Below are 23,717 nucleotides of genomic sequence, written 5' to 3'. Positions count from 1 at the left end.
GATAGGTTGGTTTTTGTTAAGACGCTAATTGGTGCAGAAATTCCAATTTATTTTCATGCAGAAATCCAGTTGTTTTCACTTTTAAGCTTCTGTCTAGGGTCTTCCTTCTGATTGGCTTAAAAAAGTTATTATGGCTGATAACTGAGAAATATTGAGTTTTCAGTGTTTTTCTCCTTGTTTCCTTAAAAATGCATACTAAATAAAATAATTCTTAGCAAAAAGTACCACCCAAAGAAAGCCTAATTGATGGCGAAAAAAACAAGGTATAGATCATTGCATACGTATTAAATCGCCACCAGGAGACTTGGGCGCAGGATACAGCCGGTATATGGCTTAACCTGCTGCTGCACAAGTCCCGGCGGCATTAATTACTATTCCCCCTCCAGGTCCACGTGGATAGTAGGGAATGATGTAATTCGGCTTCCAGCTATTGCTGGAGGCCGAATTATAGTATTTTAAAAGTAACTTCAGCTCCGTCTCTTGACGGTGCAGAAGTTACTCACTGTGCGCCGCTATAGCCGTAATTCCTATCACAGTCTATGGTGGCACCGGCTGTGCCCAAATCTCCTGCACTGTTATTACAGCACTCAATAGATAATGTAGGTGTGATAAGTAGTGATAAAGTTATTGGCGTATGAATGGGAGGAGTGTGAAATGTAGAAAACTGCCTTAGTTTTTAATGGGAAATAACCTATGGTAGGGAAGTGGTTTGTATTTTGTTATCTATATTAATCAGAATCAGAATCAATTTTATTTCGCTAAGTAAGTTTGCACCTACAAGGAATTTGTCTTGGCAGTTGCTTAACAAACAAAAACAATACAAGGACAGACAGTGTGTATATTACAAGTCAAGGACATTATAAGTATAGTGGCAGTAAGCAATGTGAGAATTGTTCATTTACAGTTCTGTGCTGATTACTATCAAGTCCTAGCAGCTCTAACGTAGTTCAGCATTAAGTATGGCTACCGCTTGAGGAAAAAAGCTGTTCCTGTGTCTGGAGGTTTTGGTAGCGATTGACCGGAATCTTACTCCTGAAGGCATGCACTGGAAGATGGAGTGAGCTGGGTGAGAGGGGTCAGAGGCAATTTTGGTTGCTCTCTTTCTGCACCTGCTAGCGTAAAGATCCTGCAGGGAAGGTAAGCTACAGCCAATTATCCTTTCCGCTGTTCGGATGATGCGCTGCAGCCTCCCCTTTTCTAATGCTGAGCAGGAGCTAAACCATACAGTCATAGATGATGTTATGGTGGATTCAATTGGACGAAACGCGTTGGGCGTGACCAGGAGCGCTGACGTCACTGGGAGTTAGGTGGAAACGCTGAGGGTCAGGAGACAGGCTGCCACGAGGAGCGGGGAGATCGGGACGCCGACACCGCCAGCAGAGGAGCTTTGCTGTTGGGCTGCAATGCCCAAGATGCCTGATACCCTTCTATATACGTGAGTGTGCTGATATTGCGCAGGCCAAAACTTTTAGCCAAACTGTTTTACGCTATGTGTGTTTTTTATACTATTTTTTACATGTGGAACTAATCATTAAATGTGGATTATCTAACTGTGAACAAAGGCGTTGTGGAAGCTGTTTATTGAAGTTGGCCGCTCTAAAAGGCTAAGGCGCTAGACCCACCTGGACTGTGAGGTGGTGTCCATCTGGTGAGCTGCTAGTGTGGAGAGGCTGTAGAGATCACGAGTGATGCACATTTGAGCACCTATGCACGTGTGGGGGATCTGTATTTTGTGATTACAGTAATGCACTATGTGCGGTTGTCTATCTCTGTTTGAATTGTAGAAAGGAAGAGGAGCGCTGTCACATCATTACTGACTGTTACCCAAGGACTTGTGATAGCGAATACTCGATTGAAGCATCTGTTATTGATCACACCCCATAGCACTTTGGGACTGTTTTCTGGCAGGCGCAGTTTGTGTATATTACAGTTATGGTGGATTCAATAATTGCAGTGTAGAACTGCACCATTAAATTTTGAGGTAGGCCAAACTTTTTCAGCTGCCGTAGATGGTACATCCTCTGTTGCGCTTTCTTGACAATAGTGGCCGTATTGTTATCCCATTTTAGGTTGTGTGAGATTGTGGACCCAAGAAACTTGAATGACTCTACCTGGGTTATTGTGAATCCATTTATGGTTAAGGGGAGGTGCTGGGGGGAGATCTCCTAAAGTCTATTATCATCTCCATGGTTTTGAGAGCATTTAGTTCCAAGTTGTTGCTGCTGCACCAGGAGGAAAGCTTTCCCACCACATGCCTGTATGCAGATTCATCCCCGTTTTGTATGAGACCAACTACGGTTGTGTCATCTGCAAGCTTCAGAACCTTAACAGATGGATCTGTGGAGATGCAGTCATTGGTGTACAGTGAGTAGAGCAGTGGGGAAAGCACACAGCCTTGGGGTGCACCAGTACTGATGGTCAGAGAGCTTGATGTGTGTTTACCAAGTCTAGCACGCTGTCTCCTATCGGTTAGGAAATCAGTTATCCATTTGCAGATGGATTCAGGTATGTGTAGCTGGGAGAGCTTTCTGTGTAGCAGAGATGGCATTATGGTATTAAATGCAGAGCTGTAATCTATAAATAAAATCCTGGTGTAGGTTCCTGGGGTGTCTAGATGCTCTAGTACATAATGCATACACATGTTCACGGCATCATCTGCGGATCTATTAGGCCTGTAGGCAAATTGCAGAGAGTCCAGCAGGGGATCTGTGATAGATTTCAGATAAGCCATTAACACTTTTTCGAATGCTTTGATGACCAATGATGTCAGGGCAACAGGTCTGTAGTCATTTAAACATGTAGGTTTTGAAATTTTTGGGATTGTTACAATAGTTGAGCTTTTAAAACAGGCCGGAACAATTGAGAGTTCGAGAGATGCTTTGAATATGTCTGTGAATACAGGAGCTAATTGATCGGCACAGAGTTTCAGGCATTTCCCAGAGACAGAGTCTGGCCCCATTGCTTTCCTAGTGTTTTGTCTTTTGAAGAGTCTGTTTACATCTGATTGGCATATTGTTAGAGCATGCACATTTGGGGACAGGTCAATAGATTGTGTCTGGCCTCCTGTGTTGTGTAGATGCTGAGGCACCGCAGGGGGTGGAGACGTTGGCTGGCAGGAAGAGTGTTCAGTTTGCCTGCTGCAGAGATGAAAATTATGCGAATTGACTTGGTGTGTTTGGCTTTTGTTGCTAGTGTCAAACCTGCAATAAAATGTATTCAGTTCATTTGCAAGCTGCAGATTGTGTAGTAAGGGTGGAGATTTCCTCCTGTAGCTGGTAATTTCATGCAGAAATTTCCATATTGTAAAGGAGTCGGTGTTTGAACATTGTTTCTCAAGTTTTTTAGAATATTTTTTTTTGCGTCAGTAATGGCTCTCTGCAGTTTGTATTTCGCAGCTTTGTAGAGGACTTTATTGCCTGTACGATATGCCCTTTCTTTATCGAGGCGCAGCTTCCTAAGATGTGATGTAAACCAGGGTTTATCGTTATTGTACCTGGTGCACTTTTTTGTTGTGACTCTTCACAAAAGGTAATATATGATGTCACAGCGTCAGTGTATTCATTTAGGTCACTGGTGGATTCTTTAAATATATTCCAGTTTGTTAAATCAAAGCAGCTTTGTAGTTTTTCTACAGCTTCACTCGTCCATTTCTTAACTGTGGTCACTACAGGTTTGGCAGTTTTTAGTCTTTGGCTGTATGTTGGGATAAGCTGTATAACAGCATGATCAGAATTCCCCAAAGCTTCCCTGCTGACAGAGTGATACGAGTCCTTAGTCGTAGTGTAACAGTGATCAAGTGTCTTACCTTCTCTAGTTGCGCTTGTGACGTGTTGCCTGTATTTGGGGAGTTCTTTGGAAAGATTAGCACTTTTGAAATCCCCTAGTATGATAAAAAAAGAATCTGGGTACTCCCTTTTCACCTCGGTGATTTAATCTGCGAGATCTTGGAGCGCAGGCTGCGTACATGTTTGTGGAGTGATGTACACAGCAACCAAAATAAATGAAGAAAACTCACGGGGTGAGTAGTAGGGTCTGCAGTTTATGAAGAGAGTTTCCAGCCCAGCCGAGCATGTCCTCTTAATAACTGTAACATCCGTGCACCACCTATCATTAATATAGAAACAGAGTCCTCCACCTTTGGTTTTGCCAGAAGTAAGTGGGTCCCGGTCAGATCTGTAGAGTGTAAATCCATTAATCTGCAGAGCGTTGTCTGGAATAAGCTCAGATAGCCAAGTCTCTGTGAAGCAAAGGGCAGCAGAGAGATGAAAGTCCTTCTTTGTTCTGGTCAGTAGTTGAAGCTCATCCAGTTTGTTATATATGGACCTGACATTTGAGAGTATGATTCCAGGTAGTGGAGAGCGCAGTCCTCTGCGTCGAAAGCGAGTCTGGATCCCAGAGCGCTTGCCTCTTCTTCTAATCCTCACTGCCTGGTTCAGCACAGTAGCTCCACTGGTTAACACCGAGCACTGTAGGCCAATGTTCCTCCTCCTCATCACAGTTAAGCTGTTGATAGCAGTGCAGATGTTGTTAACAGGGGGGTGACGCATAACACAACAAATCTTGGCAAAAAATTACAAATTCATGTAATTTTTATCTATATTAATATATAGCACTGTAGGCCAGTGTTCCTGTAACGATGGGCGCTGACATTGCGGAAATCCTCCACAAGCGTGTAATGTGACAGAACCTGTAGAGGGCAATTCCCACTGGCAGATGGAGCTTTGGAGTGCAGATGAACACAGCCTCTGCACGGCCACAGATGCCAGATGGGAATTGTACGAGTTGAAGCAATGCAGGGCAAGATACCCCTTAAAGTGAACCATGCACCTTTTTTTCACAAGTACAATGGATAGTGTTGCGCCAGCACCTAATAAGCTGCCAGTACTGTTAAAGGAATCCCACCTCCTCGTATATAAATGAAAGATATTGTATTAAGCCAACAGACTGCGCTAATAATGCTAATATAATAGCCTTTATTGATTTCAATAGGTGTTTAAAATATTTAAAATATCTTCTTCCGTGATAGAATAATAAGAGCAGTAGAATAAATTAAAATGATAAATACATTGCTTGGGCCCCAATGAGTAAAGTGAGTGTTGCTTATGCTGCAGGCTGGTAGTTCTGAGCATTGATTGACCAGTGTTTTAAAAAAAAGTCTGAATTATTCAGTGGCTGATTGTCCACAAAGTCCTATGTTGAATCGTGTCCTAGTTGAAAAACAAAGGAATAAATCAATAAGAGGTACCTCATGCAAATGCTCTTTGAGACGGGTAATCCCCCGTATTGTGTTCCCACACGGCTGGATCCGAGAATTTTGCAGAGCGAAGAGATTCTTCGGGAGCCGCTCTATCTCACCTGCCCCGGCCGGTGGCTGGGTGAGAGAGACTGGACGGAAGGGCTAATTTGCACCTTTTTTTCACTCAGGACATTTCTATAGCACATGAAAAATGAATGCCGACTATCTGTTTCATTATTAAAATAAACTTTAATTTTACCTTGTATTTTACATTCAAAGTAGTTAGCCTGTTTGAGCAGGCCTGCCCACTGTCCCCATCCGAATAGACTTCAGGAACCTCTAATTGTTTTATTGAGCTAATTACCAAGAGGTAAACAATGCCTTTCATCAGCAAAGGGGGTGAGTAATTAGGAGTGGGTCTTTAAAGCCATGGTGTGTGTCAATGTGTCAAGATAGCATCTCTGACTTCTGTAAATAAGGAATGTGAGAAGGGGAGGGGGGAACATGGCAGCTTCTATGTCAGGAGAGATTCCAGTGAAAGAGAATGTGCTCAGTTCTCTTTAAAGAGAGAGAGCACAGAGACAGAATGTATGTGTGTTCACCAATCTAGTCGCCAACAAGCGACGGTGAACACACAACAACGGAAACGAAGTGGGAACACAATCGCAAGAGTGGCAATTGCCAATAGTGACACAGGACCGGATTAGACAGAGCACAAGTGTAGCAAGAAAGACACAGCAAAAAAAACCGATCAGAATATCAAGGAAAATAACAAACGCTAGCTAAACACAATCACCGCACTCATTCGCAACAGCAAACGCGTTATAGACATGATCACCACGCGTTAGGCGCCCAGTGATAAGCGTGCCACCCTAAGTAAACAAAGTAACACAAACACGAAATAGAGAACGCGAACGCTTGCTACACGGTTATCTCACCGAGCCTAAAACAAGCGTTCGTACCAGACAAGACAGACAGAAGGAGTAACCAGTAGCAACCGCAGCTCTGGCCTACACTCCCAGACAGAATACAGAAGGAACCACCGCCGCTACCGCTAGGGCGAATGCGATCCAAACAGACAGAACGATTTCCTGTTGACCGCCGCTGGCGACAAGACAATTGAAACAGATAGACAGTACAAGGCAATACAGATAATACAACCTGACTGCGCTAGAAGGGATGCCTAGTGCAGTCCCAAGCAATTACTCTAAGATAATCTTTAGCAAACAATAGCAAGGCTGATACTCCAGGGGCTCGATTTACAAAACGGTGCTAACTTTAGCACTGGCCCTTAGCACGTCTAAACTCAGTTGAAATGTGAGAAGTAGTAATCGCGCGCACTGCACAGAGCGCAGGGCGCTCCACGCAATGTGCCCTCTAAAGCCTATGGGACTTAGCACGCGCATAGGACTTTGCGCGCGCAAAACTTTGCGCGCGGTACTTAGCGCGCGATCTGATTGAGAAAATCGGTGCTAACCTACTTAGCACCCTGGTTAGCACGCCTAAAGACTTTAGACGTGCTAAGTAGGTTAGCACCGCTTAGTAAATCAAGCCCCAGGAGAGTTAGCAGGAACAAACCATCATGACCAGCAGGGAATTCTGGGAAGAAATGTTTTTTATACTGCAAGCCATCAGAGGAAGCAGCCAGGCAATTTGCATGACAAGTAGATGCAAATTCCTCACCAGCAGAGCAACTCTGAAACTTGCATAGTGAAGACAGGTCTCTTTTCGAGAGGCATGCAGCACTCAGACCTAAAGAATGGTCAAACAGCTGTCTGCCTGTGCAGACAGCAGAGCAGATCATTACAGTACCCCCCCCCCCCCTCTAGGGACAGCTTCCAGACATCTCTCAAAACTGACGTTTTAAAAAAAAATCCGACTGAACACTCATGAAGGTCGGATCAGCCCGACAAGGCCCAATTCCAGAGTCAATCCTCCCGAAACCGACCACGTCGGAAGCAGAAGCCACCGAAACATGCCATCAGCACTACAAGTCTCAGCGTAACACCCATCAGAACCGTGAATGCCAGAGAAAAACCCATCGACACCCTCCAAGCAACACCCACCACCTTCCAGGGACCGTCCAAAAATACCAAACCTGCCACAATACCTATTCGAAGTGTCCCTTTCAACACAAAAGCCACTGTTGATCCCATCCAATGTACCAAGCAAAATTTCTCCTGGAATCTCCCAGAACACTTTGAAGCTCTGTAGGGATTCCAAGAGACCAGAATGCTCACCAGGCTCACATGGAGAACTATCACGAACCCCTATGGAACCAATGACAATTTTGGATTCAGGATTACCAGGACAACCATCAAGATCAGGGCTTTCAGGGACCAATTCTGGCCATGCAGGCAGGCAGGCAAATTCAGAACATGTCTCCACCGAGGAAGCATCTGAGCATGCTGGTAACCGAGACACACTTGGGCATTCTGGCTCACAGAGCACATTGGGGTACACTAGCACAAGAGAACCCTCAGGACACGTCGAGGAACTGCCAACCTCAGAGTCCGTCATGATAAGATCCAAACCAGGACCGGGTAGAAAATCATCACGAGTAGTGGTCACAGGTACTGGTCTTTCAAAAGAAGACTTGGACTCAGACTTAGAAGTTTCGGTGACTGTAATAGTATCTAACCAAAACCCATCATTGACTACGCATGACTGAAGCTTCACAAGAGCTGCAAAAGTAGTCAGTATAATAGAAATGCCTACCGAAGTGGGCAAAACCTCAAACGGCCCTGCGGGGCAGGAGGCACCTCCTAAAAGTTCTGCACCATTTGGGAGGAACTTGGAGACCTCCAGAACATCAAACAAGACCTCAGAAGCATCATTTCCCAAGTTTTCTGACAAGGAATCTGAACTATCCATGTTACAGGGCCAAACATCAAATACCTCTTGTGGACAAGGCAAATGTCCCAGGGGTGGTTCTACCATATGCTGAGACTGAATTTCATCATCTAGAACAAGATGCACAGGAATATCTAGTGAAACCAATACTGACTCCCTGAGATTAGCCTCACTGCAGGCAGAATCCTTCATAGCAGTTAAATCAGACTGCAATTCTGAAATGGCAGAACAACAGATGCAATTAGCTGCAATACCTAGAGGAGCCTCTGGGCTCCCTGCAGGAGGTTCATTGCAAGGCAATATTGACTCATCCAGAGTACAGGGTGGAGAGTCAGTACTTTCTTCAGAGCAAGAAAGGGACTCACCAATGTCAGTGCGAGTGGACATCATAGTTTCATTCATTGTACAGGGTAGGCTCACAGAAATATTCTCTGGACAAAGCAAAGATCCCTCAGAATCAGATTCGCAAAACCAGAGCGCTGTCTCACCCTTAGACTCGGCTAACAATGTAGAATCCCAGGAGTCAGAACGCAAAATTTGCGAATTCAAGATCGCTTTAGGTTGTGAAACTGACGCTTCTAAAGCGCAAGCCTCCGCAATCTGTGGACCAGAATGTAAAGGGTTCAGAACAGGAACACGGAAACAATTTTCATCAGGCAATGTGCTTTCACCGGTGTGAACAGAGTGAGGCATAGATTTATTTGCAGACGAAGTTGCGACAACAACATGAGGATTTTTATTAGTCATAATAACATTACTCTTGAGGTTGCGTAGTTTAGGAATTTTCCCCATAGCAGGATCATAGATGGAAGATCTTAAAAAAATTACTGGGAGAAAAAGATCTGTTTTTAAAGGTCAAAGGATCCCACATATCTTTGACAAAACTAACACATCCATGCCTATCATAATCTGCAGGAACACCTGAGAAAAAGGCATTAGATCGCACAGATTCAGACTGGAACAATCATCCGATAATGGTGTCTCTTTATTGGAGTCAATTGGTTGGTGTGTGTGCAATTCATCCAAAATCGTCTGCCAAAGACAAATCACCGGATCCACAAAACATTCGTCACATTCACCAGATTCGATCAAAGTGTACACGGAATTAATACAAGCATTAAGAATCTCTTCGCTTTCTGCGATATAAAAATCGCAAAACGCCTACCAATCAATCTCGAATTCCTCAATCAAAGCCCCAATCTCCCATGAAGCAAATGGAGGCTCAAACAATCCTGTATCAAGGTAACATTCATACGGGTAGGGATCAGGAACATGATTAGATTTTCTTACACCTTTAATATACTGAGTAATTCTGCCTATCATAGGATCCACATATGCTTTTGCTTGGGGTAATAAAACCTGAGACTGAGAAATCTCTCTGGATTCATCACATTCAAGTGTGTTCCACTTTTCAGACTTGACAGAAATAATTTCTTTATTTGTAGTTGCTATAGGCAACGGATTTTTCCGCTGGGAAGCCTTCCTAGATTTTCTCGTTTTAGTTTTAGCCGCTACAAGTGGCTGTTGTCTAGATACAAGGGAGCTGTTACTGCATTTATTATCACACTGAATGGTTTTGCATGGAAGGGATAGAACAGCTGACTGATTAGTAGATACATACTCATCAAAAATGGGTGGTAAACCAGGTAGTTTAAACCAGTGGGAAAAAATCAATGTAAGAAACTGATAAAGATTATCATTCCAAGAATTGCTTTTCAATATCTCATAAGCCCACACAAACAGATCTCCTTGCAATAGAATATAAGCGAATTGGAGAGCTGACGTGGACGGGTCAGTAATTTGAAAGGTAGGATTCAGAAAAATTCTTACACATTCAGAAAGGAAGTCCTCTTTAGTTTCAGAGTCAAGTCTTTTAAAGCTCTTAAAGGTATAAGAACCATATTTGACAAACACATACAAATCGGAAATTCCCTCTACACTGGGAATTTAGGTTTGGCTGGTCATACTGTAACGATTGGGGAATTATTTCCGTGGTCAGCGCACAAGATGCGCGCTGACACTGCGGAAATCCTCCACAAGCGTGTAATGTGACAGAACCCAGCTTGGGTGCTATGCACCTGTAGAGGGCAATTCCCACCAGCAGATGGAGCTGTGTAGTGCAGATGAACACAGCCTCTGCACGGCCACAGATGCTAGATGGGAATTGTACGAGTTGAAGCAATGCAGGGCAAGATTGCCCTTAAAGAGAGAGAGCACAGAGACAGAATGTATGTGTGTCCACCAATCTAGTCACCACCCAGCGATGGTGAACACACAACAACGGAAACGAAGTGGGAACGCAATCGCAAGAGTGGCGATCGCCAATAGTGACACAAGACCGAATTAGACAGAGCACAAGTGTAGCAAGAAAGACACGGCAAACAACAACGATCAGAATATCAAGGAAAATAACAAACGCTAGCTAAACGCAAACACAGCACTCATTCGCAACATCGAACGCGTTATAGACACGATCACCGCGCGTTAGGCGCCCAGTGATAAGCGTGCCACCCTAACTAACCAAAGTAACACAAACACGAAATAGAGAACGTGAACGCTTGCTAAACGGTTACCTCACCGAGCCTACAGCAAGCGTTCGTACCAGACAAGACAGACAGAAGGAGTAACCAGTAGCAACCCCAGCTCTGGCCTACACTCCCAGACCGAATACAGAAAGAACCACCGCCGCTACCGCTAGGGCAAATGTGATCCAAACAGACAGAGCGATTTCCTGTCGACCGCCGCTGGCGACAAGACAATTGAAACAGATAGACAGTACAAGTCAATACAGATAATACAACCTGACTGCACTTGAAGGGATGCCTAGTGCAGTCCCAAGGAATTACTCCAAGATAATCTTTAGCAAACAGTAGCAAGGCTGATACTCCAGGAGAGTTAGCAAGAACAAACCATCATGACCAGCAGGGAATTCTGGGAAGAAATGGTTTTTATACTGCAAGCCATCAGAGGAAGCAGCCAGGCAATTTGCATGACACGTAGATACTAGCATAAAGGTTTTTTTGCAGGATGTGGTGCATAAGACAAGACGTCTTGGCACAAAATTTCAGATACATTTATTTTGTTACATACCGGTATATTAATATCTGTAAGCCAGAGTTCCTCCTACTCATCACAGTTCAGTTATTCATACTAGCATAAAAGTTTTTAGCCCTCTGCCTTTACTCTTAGATGTGTACATTGATGACTATGACTAAGGACAGATTGTAAGACCGACACACATTAGTTGTACCTGTGGAAGCATTGTTTTGTGTCCGACCTTTTCAATAAATTACTGTCTTTTAGTACTTCACCGAGTTTGCGGCTCTCCTTCCATATCTGAGCCAACATTGTGACTAGCAGTGGTGCGAAGTAATTCCCATAATAACAAAGGTCTGCAGAAAGTCCAAAATGCGGCTATACACTAGGGGCACAACAATAGCCCCTGCCAGCCCCACCATCACGGGGGACTCCGGGGCTAATGGTGCCCGGATTCGGAGCGTGGCAGCAGAAGCGCCATACGTTACCCTTTGTCTGCGGAGCTAGCAACATGTCCGCTTCACTCCTCTCTGTAGGTGCACCGTATGGTGTAACCCCTTGCTGTGCTTGATGTAAGCCCCATAATATGCAGGGACAGGAGCTGCAAGGAGTTGCACTGTATTGCATGGCTGAAGAAAGAAGTGAAGAGCATGTGTCGCTAGCTCCTCTGACAAGTAGTGTATACTGCTGCTGTAATGCTCTGCTCAGTCTGGGCGGCTGTCACATGACAGTGCATGGGGGGCCAAACCACAATTTTGCAGGGGACTTGACTGGTGCCGTCTTGCTGGGGGACCTGCTGGATCCTAGTTACACCCCTGCTCTACACCACAGTGTGCTCTATTGATCACATCTAAATGACACTGGGATTTGGTATATATACAGATGTGTGCACCAGGGATTTGGAACTGATTAGGATCACCAGTAAAATAGATTTCTAACAAAATGTCTACTTCCTTTGAATGTATTTGATTTGTTGGGAGAAAAATAACTATATAATTAGAAATTTCTGAAAGCTAAATTAGTGTAGTTGAGGAAATATTAAGACTGATAATTATATGTATGAATCTTAATGGTTGCTAAGCTATTGACATGATATTTGTTGGACTGGCTGTTATTCTTGACAGACATTATTGAGTGGTGTTTATATACATTTAATAAGAAGGATCAATTGGATTTCTAATGTTTCATTTTCCTTTTTTTTAATCAATGTTTGGGTGTTTATAATTACGTATAATAATTTGCTTATTATATGCCCCTGACTTCTCTTTCTACACAATTTATATAATTGTGTAGATAGAAATTACTCAACAGCAAAAAGGAAGAGTGTAAAGGTCCGTACACACGCCGGACTTTAGGCAACGACGGGTCCGTCGTTGCCTCCCGCTGGGTGGGCGTGCCAGCGACAGTCCGGCGTGTGTACGCTCTGTCGTCAGACTGATACGGCTGTTACTGAGCGATCCGCCGGGCGGATCGCTCAGAAACAGCCGTATCAGTCTGACGACAGAGCGTACACACGCCGGACTGTCGCTGGCACGCCCACCCAGCGGGAGGCAACGACGGACCCGTCGTTGCCTAAAGTCCGGCGTGTGTACGGACCTTAAGACACACACAGGGAGCCAGGTATAATGTGTCTTAAGAGACAGAAATTATTTTTGGTGAAATGGTACTAATGTATTTCAGATTACAATGAACACTTTTCCGGGATTTTCCAGACCCTTTGCCACAAGAGCACCCTCTGGTCGCACTCCAAAAACTTTATTATAAAATATGTGTCACATATTGTGCAAATGTATTTAGAGGTACCTAAATAATGTTTAAACAAAAAAAAAGAAAAAAGAAAAGGAGTGAAAGCTAAACTTCACTGAACAACAGATACTATCAAAACAATAGTCCATATATAATGTTGATTCTACAAAGGTCCTTGGCCTCTTCCACAGGTAATAGCTGTAGCTGGAAAGCATAATATATAGCCCAAAAGGCACCCTGCTTGATGCAATATATGTCTTTTATGGCCTTTTTAGGTGGTGGTAAGTCCAACATTTTTTATTTATTCCAACTAATCTTAACCACTTCACCACTGAGGGGTTTTACCCCCTGACCACCAGAGCAATTTTCACCTTTCAGCGCTCCTTCCATTCATTCGTCTATAACTTTATCATTACTTATCGCAATGAAATGAACTATATCTTGTTTTTTCCGCCACCAATTAGGCTTTCTTTAGGTGGGACATTATGCCAAGAATTATTTTTTTCTAAATGTGTTTTAATGGGAAAATATGAAAAAAGGGGGGAAAAAAAAATTATTTTTCAGTTTTCGGCCATTATAGTTTTTAAATAATGCATGCTACTGTAATTAAAACCCATGAAATTTATGTGCCCTTTTGTCCCGGTTATAAAACCGTTTAAATTATGTCCCTATCACAATGTTTGGCGCCAATATTTCATTTGGAAATAAAGGTGCATTTTTTTCAGTTTTGCGTCCATCCCTAATTACAAGCCCATAGTTTATAAAGTAACAGTGTTATACCCTCTTGACTTAAATATTTAAAAAGTTCAGTCCCTAAGGTAACTAATTATGTATTTTTTTTAATTGTAAATTTTTGAATTTTTTTTTAATTACAAAAAAAAAAAAAATGGGGAGTGTGGGAGGTAATGAGTTAATTTTTTGTGTAAAAGTCATTTATTTGTATGTGAAAAATGTGTAGGGTGTAGTTTACTATTTGGCCACAAGATGGCCACAGTAACCTTTTGCTTTATTGCGACCTCCAAGCCTCCTTCCGGAAGCTTGGAGGAAGAATAAGGAGGCTGGACACGTGAGTTTCTTCTCACAATGATCGCGCTGCCCATAGGAGAGCAGCGGGTCATTGTGGGGCTTAGATCAACGAACGGGAATGGATTTTCCCATTCATTGATCTCCGGGCGAGCGGGCGGCGGCGTGTTTACTAGCGGCGGGCGGCGTGTTTACGAGCGGGAGCGCGGACAGCGTCGGGAACGCGGAAAGTACGTGTTTCTCCGTCCCTGGTTTTTAAAGGATGGAAAAAGGGGCGGACAAATACGTACGCGCGGGGGTAAAGTGGTTAAACATTATTTGGGCACCTCTAAATACAAAACAGTTTTCTTTTCTTGGCATCATAACTGCTTACTGATAATACCCACTGGGGTCATTTGTACTGTGGAAGCACTGCTCAAGACTGAGCCGGCCAAAGCTATTCAACTGCTCTACAGTTAAAGGACACCCGAGGCAAAAATAAACAAATGAAATAAACGATTGTATCTATCTTACTTCTCCTAAAAATGACTTTTTAAGATATTCCACAATTTTATATAATGTAAAGATCTACTTTTAAAATTGTATAAGAGTGAACAGAGGCGCCAGCAGGATAAAAGGTACTAAAAAGTTTAAAATTCCTCAAGAGGTGGTGGTGGACTCGCCTCCTTGAAGTAGACAAAATACTGTCAGCTTTTTAACAACAACAGGTTTATTTATATACTCCAGACAACCATGCAACGCGTTTCGCAGGTACAGGAATATACCTGTGAAACGCGTTGCATGGTTGAAGGAACACTGAAGTGAGAGGGATATGGAGGCTGCCATATTTATTTCTTTTTAAGCTATACAAATTGCCTGGCTGTCTTGCTGATTCCCTGCCTCCAATGGTGCGTACACACGCACTATTGGAACAAACGACGGGTCCGTCAGACCCTCCTGCGGCGCGGTCATTCTGCCGACAGTAGTACATGAGTACAGGCTGTTGGCAGACTGATAAGACTGTTTTTGACTGATCCGCCCGGCGTATCAGTCAAAAACAGTCTTATCAGTCTGCCGACAGCCTGTACTCACGTACTACTGTTGGCAGAACGACCGTGCCGCGGGAGGGTCTGACGGACCCGTCGTTTGTTACAATACTGCATGTGTACGCACCTTAAGACTTTTACCTATAGACCCTGAATAAGCATGCAGATCAGGTGCACTGACTGGATTTGCCACATGCTGGTTCCAGGCGTATGATTCAGACAGTATGTATGGCAGGGATGGGCTTCCGTGTAGCTATGAGTTTGTAGTTACTCGGATTTGAAATGTTAATTAATACTGATTAAAGCAGGTGTGACCAGGGGAGACAGGGGGTTAACTTACCCAGAACTCCACGGCAGAGCAGGGACAAGGTCCTCCAGCACCCAAGGCTGAGACACCAAAGTGCGCCCCTCCATCCCTCCCACCCCAGCCGTCACACACTGATTGCTATTAGACTAAGAGGGCCACAGGGTCCACAACCTCCCCAACACCTTAATATCTAGTTATCTGGCTTGATGTCACTGCCATGTATCCCCTTTTCTTATTTCTTACTGCTTCATACACAATTAGGAATGACAGCTGAATGAATTGTGCGCCCCCTCCTACACTGCGCCCTGAGGCTGGAGCCTCTCCAGCCTATGCCTTGGCCCGGCCCTGCTCCACGGGGTCCTGTGCGGTCCATCGCGACACACGCTAAGTGTTGGCCAAGTTCCACGACTCACTACCGCAATTCCCCCTTATGGCCAGTAGGTGGTAGTGCAGTAGTGAGTTGTGGAACGCAGACAATACTTTGCGTGTGAAGCGATAGACCACACAGGATCCTGTGGACTTCTGCCATTGATCACAACCTCCATCTTGGCTATGTTATAACTTCCGGGTCACCCCTGTCCACAGGAGTAATCCTGTGCCGTAATGAGACCACACACACACACACACACACACGCACACACACACACACACACACACACACACACACACACACACACACACACACACACACACACACACACACACACACACACACACACACACACACACACACACACACACACACACACACACACACACACACACACACACACACACACACACACACACACACACATCTTTAGAAAGATTGAAGAAAAATATCTGGCATGCCGGATCGATAAAAATTGAAGAAACTGGTAAAACCGATCAGATTTTTCAGTCGAATGAAAAAAAAAAAGCTTTCGATTTTTTGGCATACCCGATCAATTTTATCGAATTACTGTAAAATCGGATCACTTTATTGTATCGTGTGTGGCCACCTTTAGAGTCCTCCACCACTGAACATGTTTCTGTGAGAGTAAGGATTCTCTTCTTTGTTACTGAAGGTAGTAAGGCCCATATGCAATTTTCTTTTTCACCTGAGTTTTCTCCTAGGTGAAATTTTCAAACTTGTCAATAAAATGCCTTTTAAAGAGACACTGAAGCGGAAAAAAAATGATGATATTATGATTTGTATGTGTAGTACAGCTAAGAAATAAAACATTACGATCAGATACATCAGTCTAATTGTTTCCAGTACAGGAAGAGTTGAGAAACTCCAGTTGTTATCTCTATGCAAACAAGCCATTAAGCTCACCAACTAATGCTAGGTACACACCATACAATTTTCTGTTAGATTTTCTCTTAGATTTATCTGCCAGATAGCTTTTTTCCATGTTGTAGGTAAATCTAACAGAAGAATCTAACAGAAAATTGTATGGTGTGTACCTAGCATAAGTTAGTCGTGGAGAGGGCTGTTATCTGACTTTTATTATCTCAACTGTAAGTAAACTGTTTACTTTTCCTCTGCTAGAGGAGAGGTCATTACTTCACAGACTGCTCTGAAAGACTCATTTTGAATGCTGAGTGTTGTGTAATCTGCACATATTATAGAATGATGCAATGTTAGAAAACACACTGTATACCTGAAAATAAAAATATGGGAATATTTTCTTTGCTGCTAATCTTCTAGTAATTATTCATAGTACACAACCAATTCACTATATCATATATTTTTTTCGCTTCAGTGTCTCTTTAAACCACCAACAAACAAATGCTCAAATTAATTTTTATAGTACTTTTTCAACTACTTTTTGGTACTTTTTCCATTGAAAAATCCTAAAAAGTTGTTATAAATCAAAAATGAAAAATTATCTCCTAGGAGAAAACTCAGGTGAAAAAGTGAATAGCATATGGCCTTAGGTGTCTTTACAGGGAAATTTGCAACACATTCTGGCCCATATGCAATTCACTTCTTCTCCTAAGTTTTCTCCAAGGTGATAATTTTTCATCTTCTCTTAATAAACATTTTTCAGCATTTCACAATTTAAAAAAAAGTACCAAAAGTAGTAGAAAAAGTACTATTAAAATGTTTTTGTGTATTTACTTGCTTGGTAGGGGTTGAAAAGTCATTTTATTAACAAGGTGTGCAAATATCAACTTGGAGAAAACTAAGGAGAAAAAGTGAATTGCATATGGCCCTATGTGTTATATGTACTGCTCAGAGCCTTAAGGTGGCCACACACCATACAATTTTTTAAATATCTGTTCAATTTAAGAATTGCAATCAATTTTTCTGACTGATTGTAACATTTCAAAAATATGACCGATGTACCACAAACGTATGTTCAATTTTTCCCCAATTATGATAAAAATGATTGGAATCTCTGACAAAATTGCTAGGGTGTATATATTAATAAATTGACAATTTAACCTATTGCCGACCGCGTCACACCGGTAGGCGTGGCCGCGGCGGCAGCACCAGGACCGCCTAACGCCAATTGGCGTAAAGTCCTGGGGCTCTGTTTTGCAGGAGATCGCGCGCAGGCTGCGCGCGCATCTCCTGCTTGGGGGGCGGAGCTCCGCCCCGCCTTCAGTCTCCGAGCGGCTATTGCCGCTCGGGAGACTGTTAGGCGGCGTGATCACCGTCTATTTACTCTGTGCAGCGCTGCAATCAGCAGCAGCGCTGCACTGGGGACAGCCGTGTGACACGACTGTCCCCCTGGGGGACAAGAGAGCGATCGGCTCTCATAGGTAGAAGCCTATGACAGCCGATCGCCGTAATTGGCCGGCTGTGGGGAGGGAGGGAGCGAGGGAGGGAAGGGATTTAAAGGAAGAGGTTTTTTTTTTTAAAAAAGCGGCAACACAAATATTTATTAAAAAATAAATAAACATGGGGGGAGCGATCAGACCCCACCAACAGAGAGCTCTGTTGGTGGGGAGAAAAGGGGGGGGGGATCACTCGTGTGCTATGTTGTGCGGCCCTGCAGCTTGGCCTTAAAGCTGCAGTGGCCTTTTAAACTAAAAATTGCCTGGTCACTAGGGGGGTTTAGCCCTGCAGTCCTCAAGAGGTTAACACACACCATACAATCTTTAGAAAGATTGAAGAAAAATATCTGGCATTCCAGATCGATAAAAATCGAAGAAAACAGGAAATCCGATCTGATTTTTCAGTCGAATGAAAAAAAAAGCTTTCGATTTTTTTTCGGGAGATCCGATCGTTTTTATCGAATTACTGTAATTCATTTTATTGTATCATGTGTGGCCACCTTAACATTGTTTTTTACTCCTCAGATGCTACTGAAAAATGAACATTTGGATGAAGCATCACACTTACAAGACATCGGCCAGAAAAATACTACGGAAGTATTGGGCCAGAATGATGTACACAAGGTGGTCACACTCAGTGAAGAAAAAGGTACCCTTATGTTCATTTATTACACTTCGACATTTATAGTAATTTTACTTATCTATTTATCTATCAGAATGTATACTTTGGAATGGTAACCATTACATTTTAAATTTTGACATTCTGCTACTCATATAGCACCAGAAGAGTAAAATTCACAATGCGCATTGGATCTGACTACAGAGACGGCCAAGCATCTACAATGGAAGTATCATAAGCGATCCAACAAATCTGAATTGTTGACTCGCTAGTAAATTAGCAGTAGCGTGTTTGCATTCTTATGCAAATACCTGCAGGAATAACTTAATGCTTGTAGATCTTGGCGAAGCCTCAGTAATTTGGAACCTTTTTGTCAAAATGGCTAAAGCCTGGTACACACATGCAATTTTGATTGGCCAATGACTGGCCAATATCACCACATACATGAAATATGAAGGCCAACAGACTCTGAAAACCCTTAACAGTTTGTGTAGGTAAGCTCTCATACGACATACAGATGGTAAAATTGACCAATCATTAGCTAATCAAAATTAAAGTTTGTAGCAAGCTTTCGATGTTTTCAGTATTTCAAAGGTCTTTATCTATCTTCATCTGACTATGGTAGGGATTAGATTGTGAGCCCCTCTGAAGGACAGTTAAGTGACAGGACAATATACTCTGTGCAGCACTGCAGAAGATGTTGGCAATCTGTCAGCAGAGTTTGACACTGGATTTTCCCTTTTCACCTGGTGTTTTGTAACATAAATATGGCAGCCTCCATATATCTCTCAGTTCAGTTCCCTTTAAGAGCTGACTGCCAACTAAAATAAAAAAATAAATACTTATTTGTTCAGAACTAAAACATTTTATAGTATTTTTTTTTAAAAGGAAGATTTTTATTTTAAAGACAGGCTTTCTTTTCTGCTACATTACACAGAACTTTTATTTTATCTTACTGAGAACCACTATTTTTCAGCACCTGATCATATCAAGTGTGAGGCGTTAAGGCAAAAAGGTCAGTTCCACACATAACAATAGGTGTGAAGAATGCTCTGTCTGTGTTCAACTTTCACATAACGTATCTTGTTAATTATTTCTCCTTACCTATTCCTCACCTTATTTATACAATAACTTGTCAGCATCTTTCCAGCATAGATGATGTTGTCATGAATAACGTAACTTCTATATTACTTTTCTCACCTCTGGAAGTGCTTACACACTAGGATTCTAAACATACCAGCAACCTTTACCCGAGGAAGTATGACATGCAGGGGCGTAACTAGTAATAACTGGGCCCCCCTGCAAAACTTTGGATGGGGCCCCCTCCCGCCAAACACCCCCCCCCCCCTTTTTGCACAGGTAAACTGAGAACCAACGTTATTCATTTGGCTAGTGCACACTTGAATGAGTTTTCCCCATGCAGATAAAAAAAGACAGCAGTAAAGCACTGCACACATTTTCTCTTATCAATTGCATTAACTTCTGTAATAAAACATGCATATTTTCACACGTATGCAGAAAACACATACTGAAAACTGACAGACAAATGTGCTCCCAGCCTCAGCTTATTATATTCACTCTGTCCATCTCTGATGGAGCAGAACTGACTCTTCCAACATCTAACATCGCTACAGTATAGAGCACTTGGGGAGGGGTGGAGAGGCTGGGGGCAGGGTGCTGTACAGAAGAGCCTGCTGCACACTAAATAGGCATTGTCAACAAATCTTTGGTTGCAAAACTTTGTATGGTTCCTTATCAGTGGCTGAGCAGATGTAGTCATTAGAACAATTGTGCAGAGAGCAAAAACTTTTTTTTCTCTCCATGCCCTTAGTTGTCATTATCTCAGGAAGGGGCCCACTGTGGCTTCTGGGCCCCCCTGCAGCTGCATCCCTTGCAGGGTCTATTGTTATGCCCCTGATGACATGTGTTGCACTTTGTGCATCAATAAAATGTACCATATATATTATACTACAATTTCATAGTCCTGAAGTGGGATGTAAGTGGCTACTGTGGACACTCCTATCAGGGTCAAGCCCAGGATTTTCAAAGGGGGAATTCCTGAAAGCTCTCTCTGAGCCACACACAATATAATAATATGGTAGGATATGACTATGTACTATGTAAAGCGCTGCAGAAGATGTCAGCGCAATATTATTATTATTATTATTATTATTATTATTATTATTATCAATGATTTATAAAGCGCATACATATTCCGTGGCACTGTACAAAGTAAGAAGCAAACATGGGGTGCTTAATACAGACAACAATATACAAACTACACAGTTGATGACAAAATACAAAATACAGAATAGATAATGACAGTGATAAAAGTAACATGATGAATACAATGTATAATAAATTCCAAGACACAAAAGAGAAGAGAGCCCTGCCCTTGCAAGCTTACAATCTAAAGGAATAGACGGGAAACAAGAGGTGGGGTAGTATGCAACATACATATAGAAGCAGTATGTTTTAGGATATCTAGTAGGAGTGCAATTTGATCTTAGGACTAGAGATGGCTCAAACCTCCAATTTTCGGTTCACAAACCTCGAACGCGAACTCCCGCAAACGTTCGGTTTGCACGAACTTCCGCGAACCGCAATAGACTTCAATGGGGAGACAAACTTTGAAAACTACAAACATTTATGCTGGCCACAAAAGTGATGAAAAAGATGTTTCAGGGGGTCTAACACCTGAGTTTTTGCATGGATGAGTGGGATACACACCAAAAGTCCCGGGGAAAAATCTGGATTTGACGCAAAGCAGCGTTTTAAGGGCAGAAATCACATTGCATGCTAAATTGGAGGCCTAAAGTGCTTTAAAACATCCTGCATGTGTATACATCAATCAGGGAGTGTAATTAGTGTACTGCTTCACACTGACACACCAAGCTCACCGTGTCAAAAACATCAAGTATACCAGCACACCGTGTTCCATGAGAAAAAACACTCTTTTATTGAGCCATTATATCCACAAAAATACCGACAACTGTTTCGGGGGCCTCGCAGGGTCCCCCCTCATCAAGGCGTGTGGTTACAATGAAACCTAATAATCCATCCTTATATACAACAATAATCCTCCAACAACCCACCCCAAACAGTGATCAATCAGTGATGTCATCTCCTTGGTCACAAATGTAAACATATATATACAACACTAAATATTATGTAATCTAGGCAGATATATGCAATATGCTATATACAGTGCGCACAGCACTACTGTACCTTCACATTCATTCCTGATACAGCTCATCCTCAGCAGCCCCGTTTGAATAGTTAGGCTAATTGATTCCAACATTCAAATGTAAATTCCAAGCTTGCTGGCCGTCTCTCACCTGGACAGCTTACCTGGCTGTCTTTCCAAATCAGGTACACATTCCCGTCTGCTGGCCACTCCCCTCCCCTCCCATATTAGGATCGATTATTAGGTTTCATTGTAACCACACGCCTTGATGAAGGGGGACCCTGCAAAGCCCCCTAAACAATTGTCGGTATTTTTGTGGATATAATAGCTCAATAAAAGAGCGTTTTTTCTCATTGAACACGGTGTGGTGGTATACTTGATGTTTTTGATGCTGTATTGGCAAAACCTATGCCATAATACCAAGCACCCGAGTTTTGGAATTAATGGTGTGCCCACGCACAATCCCTTTCAAACTCTCCGTGTAACGCACCGCAAACAGCTATTTGTGTAGTGACGGCCATGCTGGACTGGTGTGCACCATGGCGAGAGAGCAGGTGATAGCGGTTTTCAAGCCCATATGGTCGCCGGGCTGAGGTAGCTCAATGACAGAACAACGGTGACTGTCCAGCTGATCGAATTTGGTCTGTCCACAATGAAGCAACGACCTTTTAATCTTGGGTGTGCCTCCCCCCCGAGACACTCATATAGCCGGCGGTCACTGCTTCATTGTGTTACACAAGCCCCTTCACCGCAGTAAGGTAATGATCGCGAAGGGGAATTGACACATGTACATGCCTTTTGTTTTGTTGTTGCACCTGCAGTGCAGCCAGAAAAATTAGGCAGGCATGTACACACACCAGAAACATTATTATAACAGCCTGGAGTCCTTGATCCTGTTGGTGGTGGCGGAGAAGGTAGTCTAGCGGCCTGCAGGCAGAGATGCTGTGTGGGGACCGACTTAGTCTTGCAGCAGGCAGCCACATGGCATGCAGGCAGTGATGCTGTGTGTGGGGACTGATTTAGTCTTTGGGCAGGCCTGACCGTGCTTTGCAGGCCACGTGGTCAGATGGTCCATCGCTGTGTGCCAGAGATGACACCACTTGCCTTTCAACATCACGGTACAGTTTGGGTATCACCTTTTTGAGAAATAATTGCGGCCTAGTATCTTTCACTGCGGTGTGTGGCTTTGCTTTTGTGTGCTGCTTTTTCTCAGGTGGTAATCCCATTGCAGTTTGTGCTTTGTCATCATGTGCCTTCGTAAGGAAGTTGTCCCTATGGGGGTCTTGGTCTTTCCATGGCTCAGTTTTTGGTGGCAGAGAGTACAGATGGCATTGCTCTCATCTGAGGCAGACACACAACAAAAATTTCCACACTGCTGAGCCCTGGGGTGATGGCACTTTGGTGGTGGTCGGCCGACTGAGTGTTAAGTGGGGTGCCAGAATCAGAGCAGGAGGAGGAAGATATGTCACGCTTCCGTGCGGAAGCTGAGGAAGATGACAGGTTCTGTGTTAAATAGTCAACTACGTCCTGACAATCTTGGGGGTTGATGGCACTTGCCTACTGAACACTGTACTTTGGTCCAGGGCCGCACAAAATCATGACAGCACGACCTCGAACAGACCTGCCGGGTGGCCTGCCTTTGCCTGTTTTTCCCATATTGGGGGGGATGAAGTGAAAGGTATGCACTGACTTGACTAATACAATGTACAGTCACACAGGTGCAGTGAGCAGGTATGCAGTGATTGGTATTACAAATGTGCAGCTGTCACACACACAGGTACCGTTAACAGGTGCAGTGACTGGTGTTACATAACACTGCGTGCGCTCACGTAGGTAGGTGCACTGAACAGGTAGGTATGCAGTGATTGGTATTACAAATGTGCAGCTGTCACACACACAGGTAGTCACTGAATGTGCTGGGCCTGGCAGTGGCACAG

The 23,717-nt window shown here is 43.3% G+C and overlaps 1 protein-coding gene across 4 annotated transcripts in view; it reads left to right on the top strand.

Annotated features, from left to right (window-relative positions):
* THEMIS (thymocyte selection associated) overlaps positions 1-23,717 on the top strand; it is a 173,158-nt gene that overhangs the window by 121,870 nt on the left and 27,571 nt on the right. For all 4 annotated transcript variants that reach the window (XM_068231522.1, XM_068231520.1, XM_068231521.1 and 1 more), the window contains exon 6: positions 18,500-18,623. In XM_068231522.1, the coding sequence (XP_068087623.1) occupies positions 18,500-18,623 (124 nt within the window). The remainder of the gene's footprint in view (positions 1-18,499; positions 18,624-23,717) is intronic.

The sequence above is a fragment of the Hyperolius riggenbachi genome, chromosome 4, assembly GCF_040937935.1.
Source record: "Hyperolius riggenbachi isolate aHypRig1 chromosome 4, aHypRig1.pri, whole genome shotgun sequence".
Classification (NCBI taxonomy): domain Eukaryota; kingdom Metazoa; phylum Chordata; class Amphibia; order Anura; family Hyperoliidae; genus Hyperolius; species Hyperolius riggenbachi.
This window is presented reverse-complemented; position numbering and strand designations above follow the sequence as displayed.